We start from the raw sequence: 9,357 nt of genomic DNA, 5'->3' as shown, positions 1-9,357 counted from the left end.
TATGCTTATGCTTAAATTACCGAGAGTACTTTACTCATGATTCATCTTCAAAAAAAGTTCATCCATAAAAAAAGTACCGGTACCGAGACTCGAACCCAAGACCGTGCCTTTGCTGTATGGGCCTCCATGGTTCGGTAACTAAGTGGCGGTCATTTGTCCATATAAGCAACTCAATAGGATGAACTGTTCCAATGAACGAATGAACACGCGAGAGGACTATACTCTCGCAAAATAGCACTTTCCTCACGTTTCTTTTCGTGAGGACTATCCCCTCGTTCTCTAACTTTGGGTGTATCCAAAGATAGGTCGCATGATATTTTTGGACAACTTTTTCATCAAAATATCTGAGATCTGTCCTCCAAAAAGTGTATAAATAACACCTAAGTGCTTATAACTTTTGATAGGGTTGTCAGATCATCAATCTTTTAGACGCGTTGGAAAGGTCTTTCGATCACGCATCCGACAACGGGTCGCATGATAGATCCGGACATCGTTTTCATCAAAATATCTGAGATCCGGCCTCCAAAAAGTACACAAATAACACTTCAGTGCTAATAACTTTTGATAGGGTTGTCAGATCTTCAATGTATTGGTCGCGTTGGAAAGGTCTTTTGATTATCTGTTCAACGACAGGTTGCATGATAGATCCGGACAACGTTTTATCATGATATCTGAGATCCGGCTTCCAAAAAGTACATAAATAACACATAAGTGCTAATAACTTTTGATAGGGTTGTCAGATCTTCAATGTATTGGTCGCGTTGGAAAGGTCTTTTGATTACCTGTTCAACGACAGGTTGCATGATAGATCTGGACAACGTTTTATCATGATATCTGAGATCCGGATTCCAAAAAGTACATAAATAACACTTAAGTGCTAATAACACAGTCCAACAAGATTTTGTCTCTGAGACGAGTATATGTGTTCCTAGTAGATTTTTGCCTGCTGAATCCGAATCCGGGTACAGAATTGCTCCAAATGGTCCCAATTTTGAGATACACCCGTTTAAAATGTTAGTTTAGGCCAAAATTAGCTACTTTGTTGACTACTTTACAAAAGAACTATTGAATAAACAAATAAACCAAAACATGTAATTTTAAAATGTCTATAAATATGCGTAGAAACAATCAAATTTAAAAAACCAGGGGTGTTTCAGAAAGGGGAGAACGTGAACTTTAAGATACATGTATTGGTTTATTTGTTTATTCAATAGTTCTTTTGTAAAATAGTCGACAAAGTAGCTAATTTTGGCCTAAACTAACATTTCAAACGGGTGTATCTCAAAATTGGGACCATTTGGAGCAATTCTGGACCCGGATTCGGATTCAGCAGGCAAAAATCTACTAGGAACACATATTCTCGTCTCAGAGACAAGAAACATTTGATTTTTTGTTGAACTGTGTAACTTTTGATAGGGTTGTCAGATCTTCAAGGTATTGGTCGCGATGGAAAGGTCTTTTAAATAAAAAAAAATTCTAAAAATGTATAACATGACGGGTTTTCTTACAAAAACCACCATTTTTACAATCTTCCGGACTTTTGTTAAAATATTTTATGTGGAATATATATATATTATATTTTTTATGGAAATTGTTCAGAAAACTGTTCTCTACGATGTGATTGGTTCGGAAATATTTTAAAATGTCATGGTGTAATATGGCAGATTGAAAAAATAATTTTGGGAACCTTCTGGGTAATAAATAGCTTTTTAATGAAATACTCTAAATTTAGCAATGTTTAAGCTCGAAATATTTCGCCGGACCCCGCAAAATGTCGGAAAAGAGCCCTTCTTTCATGGTGCCAAATATCAGACTAAGGCTTTCTAGGCACAGTGAAAAAATGTAATTTAACCCAAAAATGACGAACTCATCGTCACAGTGTCCTGATGCAAACAATGATCGAGCTGTAACTGTCACAGCCCTGCGAGGTATGTTGGCTGACATATCGGTTGGTCAGTCGAAAAAAACAGCTAGAAGTGGCCTGACATTTTTTTTGGCTGGAAAGAGATAGGAAATCTGATGCAAACAAACGTCTAGCTGCCATGTAAACATACTTTGAATGTGTTGGTAAATTTCTGGCTAGAGTTATCTAAGCCCGCACACTAGCGCACCATTTGTTTTGCTGGCGGGTACAAAATTTAACCTCAATCTTTTTCGTGTACGCACACGCAATACATGCGCACGTAGATAACTCTCTAGAAAGTTTCTTGCCGAATTTCAATATTAGAGAACCTGGAGCTTATCAAAGAACGGACATCTCTATCCAAAAGTACCAATCGAAGCACGAGAACTGTCAAACGGAGGTACCAATCGAGCACAAGACAATGGATTTTGCTCGATTGGTACCGCCGTTTGACAGTTCTCGTGCTTCGATTGTTAATTTTGGTTTGAGATGTCCGTTCTCTAATAAACTCCAGGTTCTCTAGTCAATATGATGTTGTCAATCATTACTCAAAACTAATGGTACGTTTGTTTGAAGAGCCGGTGCGGCACTGAGTGCCGCACTCGTCGGTGCCAGTTTTGGTTCAATCGAACGTCATTTGTCAGTACGCGTGGAACTCGCATGAAACTGAAAAAATATCGAGTGCGGCACTAGAGTTTCAGTTCCAAGATGGCGGCGAAACTCGTGCGGAACTAGCGCGAGTTTCTTCAAAGAAACACTTTGACAGCTCTGAGTGCAGCACTCAGTGTGGAACTAGCCATCAAACGAACGTACCATAAGTAAAGCCCGACCTACTCAGATAACTGTGCCCCTGTTTGAAAAATGTCGCACGTCGTACGAGTTGTCGCGCGGTTTTGATTTTACCGTTTCGATATCGTTTGATCGAAAGGAAGACAATCGCACAACAAACACTCGACATGCACGACATTGTTTTTCGCATCGAATTTTTGACAGATTGCCGAATTGACCGTGTCGACGGAAATACTTTGACAGTTAACATCAAGCAGAAACATGTTCTGATCGGATCGAACAAAAGTTCAATTATTGAAAAAAAAATCAAAACCTAATGGTACCGTCAGTGGGGGTGACTATGGGTCAAAAAACGATACACCTCTCGTAATTTCTTAATAACAAAAACAATTTGAATAACATCGAAAATCTTTTATCGTAGAATTGTGGTGTAATTTGATGGACTCTACCTTAAATGGCAATCGTTTGAAAATTGACCCAATCTCACCCCTTTGAGGGGGTAACATTGGGTCAAATGAAACTAAAATGATGCTCAAATACAAATATATAGTAAAAACAAGTCATCCAACAGTGTTTCTCGTTCGAGGGAATCGTATTGACATGCTAAAATATTCGAAGTATAGATTTTCAAACATTTGGGTACTTTTTGATCAATTCCAACAAAAAATTAAATAAGTTGATTTTTCGAGAGGTTATTTTTGGCCAAAAACGTACCTCAACTTTAGACAGCTGCTAAAATGACAGGATTTGTTCTAGGAACGAGAATTTTTTCAGAAAAGTCATCTTAAGATGTCCCTTGCACAACCCTTTTAACAGAATTTAGTTTCATTGAGAAGTACCTAAGAAATTTTAAAATCCGTAAAAAAAATACCCAATCTCACCCCCAGACTCAATGTCACCCCCACTGACGGTAAGTAATTTTTGACAAAGAACTTTGTCCTAAGGGCTCTATTCTGGTGAGGTGTCAATCCAGAAAAACGAAAAATGTCGCGCGTTACGAAAATGTTGCATGCTTGGTACTGCGGAAGGGGTCAGCAACGAATGAAGTGTGGCAACAATGGTGCAACATTCTCGCGTGACAGTTCCAAGAAAGCAGGAGACGAGGCAAAATTTGCACCATGTTGCCACATTTCATGCGGACTATATAAGCTAACAGATAGCCTCTGAACAGATAGTTTTGACCGAAAATCCGTCAGAGACGGATCGACGGTGGTAATTTTATTGCTCACACACACATACACACATTGAAAGACACAGGTTGTGCACCAACTTGGGAGGAATTCTGTTCTAAAGAACATTGTTAGAACGGTCACTCGGAGACCAGAATGATTCAAGGCAATGGGGTTGGGACCAAACTGGTAGGATATTGGCCACACCCGGAGTGGCCATGGCCCTGAGGGAAGGTTCTACCGGGGGACATTTATCGAACCATACGACTTGGGGCAATATGGGTGTCAAAATTCATGGTTTTTGATACTGGTAATGAAAATTGCCATTTTGACAGGATTGGCCACACCCGGAGTGGCCATGGCCCTGAGGGAAGGTTCTACCGGGGGACATTTATCGAACCATACGACTTGGGGCAATATGGGTGTCAAAATTCATGGTTTTTGATACTGGTGATGAAAATGGCCATTTTGATAGGATTGGCCACACCCGGAGTGGCCATGGCCCTGAGGGAAGGTTCTACCAGGGGGAGATTTGTCGAACCATACGACTTGGGGCAATATGGGTATCAAAATTCATGGTTTTTGATACTGGTAATGAAAATTGCAATTTTGACAGGATTGGCCATACCTGGAGTGGCCATGGCCCTGAGGGAAGGTTCTACCAGGGGGAGATTTGTCGAACCATACGACTTGGGGCAATATGGGTATCAAAATTCATGGTTTTTGATACTGGTAATGAAAATGGCAATTTTGACAGGATTGGCCACACCCGGAGTGGCCATGGCCCTGAGGGAAGGTTCTACCAGGGGGAGATTTGTCGAACCATACGACTTGGGGCAATATGGGTATCAAAATTCATGGTTTTTGAGACTGGTGATGAAAATGGCCATTTTGACAGGATTGGTCACACCCGGAGTGGCCAGTGCCTTGGGGAAGGTTCTACCGGGGATACACTTATCGAACCATACGACTTTGGGCAATACGGGTATCAAAATTCATGGTTTTTGATACTGGTGATGAAAATGGCCATTTTGATAGGATTGGCCACACCCGGACAGGCCATGGCCCTGAGGGAAGGTTCTACCGGGGATACATTTATCGAACCACACGACTTGGGGCAATATGGGTATCAAAATTCATGGTTTTTGATACTGGTGATGAAAATGGCCATTTTGACAGGATTGGCCACACCCGGAGTGGCCAGTGCCTTGGGGAAGGTTCTACCGGGGATACATTTATCGAACCATACGACTTTGGGCAATATGGGTATCAAAATTCATGGTTTTTGATACTGGTGATGAAAATGGCCATTTTGACAGGATTGGCCACACCCGGAGTGGCCATGGCCCTGAGGGAAGGTTCTACCGGGGGGACATTTATCGAACCATACGACTTGGGGCAATATGGGTATCAAAATTCATGGTTTTTGATACTGGTAATGAAAATGGCCATTTTGACAGGATTGGCCACACCCGGAGTGGCCATGGCCCTGAGGGAAGGTTCTACCGGGGGGACATTTATCGAACCATACGACTTGGGGCAATATGGGTATCAAAATTCATGGTTTTTGATACTGGTGATGAAAATGGCCATTTTGACAGGATTAGCCACACCCGGAGTGGCCATGGCCCTGAGGGAAGGTTCTACCGGGGATACATTTATCGAACCATACTGTTATATTATGCGTCATTTGTGTAAGACCCCCAAACGTAGTTTGTGAACATCCCCTGAAACGTCATTCATGACAGCCATTCATCGAGTCGCTCATTCAGTGCTTGAGTGTGCAAGAGCCAAGACGTAGAATAAATCGCTCTGTTTAATTTAGTAAACCGGTCTCTTCTTTGGTTAATCACACCTAATAAAACATGGTGTCAGAAGTAGTCGTGGTTTAGTGACAGTTTTCCGGCGTCATTTTACATCGCGGAAGTTACTGTGCGGAAAAAACTTTGTTCGAGTGGCGAAACAATCATTCGCGAAAGTTCCGGAATAGCGTTGCGTGATTCGTTCAGCGGACGTGTTCGGCGGCCATATTTGTATTCGTTTCCACGTTGAAAAAGTGTCTTTCCGGAAGTGAAAAAAATGGATGCAAAACAATTTGATAAGTTTATGGCGTCCATGGAGAAACTTCTAGGCTCGTTTAAGAGCATGGCCGGGCAAGCTGCGGCCGGTACGAGTACAGCCGGTGGAAACGCGATTGGTGGAAGTGTTACCATTCCGTTTATTCCTCTTCCGCCCCCGTTGGAGCTAGAGGGCGACATGGAAAGGAACTACAACTTCTTTGAGAACGGTTGGAAGAATTATACGAGTGCCGTCGGAATGGATGCGTGGCCAGTTGAGCGGAACAAGCAGAAGACAAGTGTGTTGCTGTCGGTGATTGGCCAAGCGGCGCTCAAGAAGTATTTTAACTTCGAGCTGACCGAAGTGGAACAGGGTGACCCGGCGCTGGCGCTGTCTGCGATCAAAGCGAAGGTGGTTCGAGAACGAAATCCGATCATCGATTGGACTGAGTTTTTCTCGATGGAGCAGTGGGAGGAGGAGAGCGTTGACGACTTCGTGGGACGATTGAAGGCATTGGCAAAGCTCTGTAAGTTTGGCGTGCTGGAGGCGGAAATGGTGAAATTCAAAATTGTCACATCCAACAAATGGTCCCATTTGCGTGCGACGCTGCTCACGGCCCAGAACCTTACAGAGGCGATAGTAGTGGACCTGTGTCGCGCTGAAGAAGTTTCGGAAAGGCACAGAAAAGCAGTGAGCAGTTCGAGCTTCGGCGTCAACAAGGTGAGGCGAATGGCGAGAAAGTGCAAGTTCTGCGGCGGTCGGCATGAGTTTGTCAAGGGTGTCTGTCCAGCTCTGGGGAAGAAGTGTAATCGGTGCGGCGGGAAGAATCACTTTGAGAAGGCATGCAAGAACGATCAGAAGAAGCGGTCAAAGAAGAAGGTGAAGGATGTGTATGGACGCAGCGGTGATTCGGCACAAACCAGCGAGGAAAGTGACTCAGAGCCGGAAAGCAGCGATGCTGCGAACATCGGGCAGATCTACGACAAGTCCAGTTATGGTGGCCACGTGCAAGCGGATCTGGATCTCTTCGTCGGTGAGACATGGCAGTCTGTTCAATGCGAGTTGGACACCGGTGCGAACGCCAGTCTGGTTGGCCGAGATTGGCTAATCAGAGTTGCCGGACAAAACAGCCCACAGCTGCTGCCATCGAGATGCCGCCTACAAAGCTTTGGTGGTGGCCACATTCCTGTCCTGGGAGAGGTGAAGATCCCGTGCCATCGCAACGGACGTAAGTACAATCTCTCGTTACAGGTGGTTGACGTCGAGCATGGCCCTCTCCTGTCTGCGCAAGTCTGCAAGAAATTGGGATTCGTAAAGTTCTGCAATTCAGTGTCCGCGTCTGCACCGCACTATCCCAATGACCTGATCGCCATCCACCGCACAAAAGCTCAGCTGGTCGACTCCGGCAAAGAATACCGCCAGAAGGATGTACCAAGCCGGATGCAACAGAAGCCAGTTCACGTCTGCAAGCAGCCACGTAAGGAGCCCCAAACGTCCAAGCAGAATCTCGACCAGTCAACGATGCAGATTGGAAAAGCTGATGTATCGGTTGCAGATCAAGAAGCGGTCAGGGTATGGACCAACGGTGTCCGATCAGCGGAAGAGCCAAACACGCTAAAGCTGCCAGTTCCCGTGGAGATGCCGAACAGGCTGACGAGAAATTCAGTGATTCCAGTTTTCGAACATAAGGTTCAGGAGAATTTTATTTTTGTTTAAAGCAGGGAAGATGTTATATTATGCGTCATTTGTGTAAGACCCCCAAACGTAGTTTGTGAACATCCCCTGAAACGTCATTCATGACAGCCATTCATCGAGTCGCTCATTCAGTGCTTGAGTGTGCAAGAGAATAAATCGCTCTGTTTAATTTAGTAAACCGGTCTCTTCTTTGGTTAATCACACCTAATAAAACACATACGACTTTGGGCAATATGGGTATCAAAATTCATGGTTTTTGATACTGGTGATGAAAATGGCCATTTTGACAGGATTGGCCACACCCGGAGTGGCCATGGCCCTGAGGGAAGGTTCTACCGGTGCCATTGATTGAATAAATTTAATTAGAATTAATTATTCAGGATTAAATAAATAGGCAAAGAATTAAAAAATATAAATAAAAATAGCATGATTTTTAGAGTTTGGTACAAAGTTCTTTGTCATATTGGTCATGTAGAACATAACCACCTGCACCTTTTTTTCTATTTATTTTTAAAAGGCATTGGGCACCGATCATTATTCTGTTGATTCAGATGCCGTACAGCCGGATTCCGGCCTACCAGTGGAACTATGGTTTGAAGCCGGGACAATGGCATCGGGCTACCGCAGTACTACACGGAGAGACTGAGCCCAGAAATTTTAACAATTGAAATTGTTGATTTTACTTTCGTTAATTTTAACAAAAACGTACTTGTTACTGCTAATATTCCGTTAAAATAACTAAAATTCAGTATACATTTAATAACCTGTTTGTTGAAAATGCTAGAGGCAAAAAGCTAACAGATTTCCCGAACTCGAATGAACGTGCTCGACTGTAAGCTTTGGTTTTAGGAAAATCAAAAATTTTGTTGGTTGAATATTAATAACAATTGGTTAAATATTTAAAAGATGAACTTGGGTTTGTTTACGTCTGTCATTTGAAGTCAGGATTCGAACAAGAGCGGTCAATTTATTGAGTTTGTGTTGTTATTTGTGAAGTAAGAGGATGTGAAAATCACACTATTTGTCTAAGTTGAAGTGGCAAATCGAAAGGCACACTGCTGCAACTGTGAAGGTGCAATTGGTGAGTAAGTTTGTTGATGATTTCTTTGCAGGTGATAAACTATGAAGAGCAAGACGAGGACATTCGCAATGGGGACCTCTGATGCAAGGGGCTTTATGATAATGTTTGGAGGAAAAAGAGGGGCAGTGGAAGGAAGAGGCGGGCCAACTCTTGCACGACAATAATTGCACGGGCAAATTTAACAAAATGTTGGTTAATCTAAGTAAGTATGGGTTTAATTTTTCACAACAATTTATCTATTGTGATTTTAATTAGAAAACTGAATCATCAGGAACCTTCGTGCTTACGATGGATACAATTTCAATGAACCATTATTTTCTCAGAATCATCAACCATAAAATACATGGAAATGCGTACACATTATATCAAAATAAAAATTTGATGGTGGGAAATGTCTAAAAAAAATAAAATTTATAAAAGATATACAAAAGAAGATATTTTTTTTTTTTTTTTTTTTTTTGCGGAACGAGGTGGGATAGCCAGGATCAAGTCAGTCCAAGTCCGGTTGTGTAAAGGAACGGTAATGGTCGTGTCAATCACATGCGGATCGCTCGCACTCCATGGGAGCGGGGATTGAGGACATGATTGGGTAGGTTAAAATGAGATTGTGTTTGTGAGAGTATGTAATTGTGTTATGGTGTAAATAAGCTAAATCGAAACTT

The 9,357-nt window shown here is 42.6% G+C and overlaps 1 protein-coding gene across 1 annotated transcript; it reads left to right on the top strand.

The window, feature by feature from the left end:
* The first annotated feature begins 2,352 nt into the window (after positions 1-2,352).
* On the top strand, positions 2,353-9,133 carry LOC128092586 (uncharacterized). The gene has a single exon (XM_052706784.1). The coding sequence runs from the start codon at positions 5,941-5,943 to the stop codon at positions 7,633-7,635; it is 1,695 nt and encodes a 564-aa protein (XP_052562744.1). The 5' UTR covers positions 2,353-5,940; the 3' UTR covers positions 7,636-9,133.
* The last annotated feature ends 224 nt before the right edge of the window (positions 9,134-9,357 follow it).

Source organism: Culex pipiens, chromosome 1 (assembly GCF_016801865.2).
Source record: "Culex pipiens pallens isolate TS chromosome 1, TS_CPP_V2, whole genome shotgun sequence".
Classification (NCBI taxonomy): Eukaryota; Metazoa; Arthropoda; class Insecta; order Diptera; family Culicidae; genus Culex; species Culex pipiens.
This window is presented reverse-complemented; position numbering and strand designations above follow the sequence as displayed.

Excerpts from the sequence above, each read along its gene's own strand:
- LOC128092586 (XM_052706784.1), top strand. The coding sequence starts at position 5,941 with ATGGATGCAAAACAATTTGATAAGTTTATGGCGTCCATGGAGAAACTT.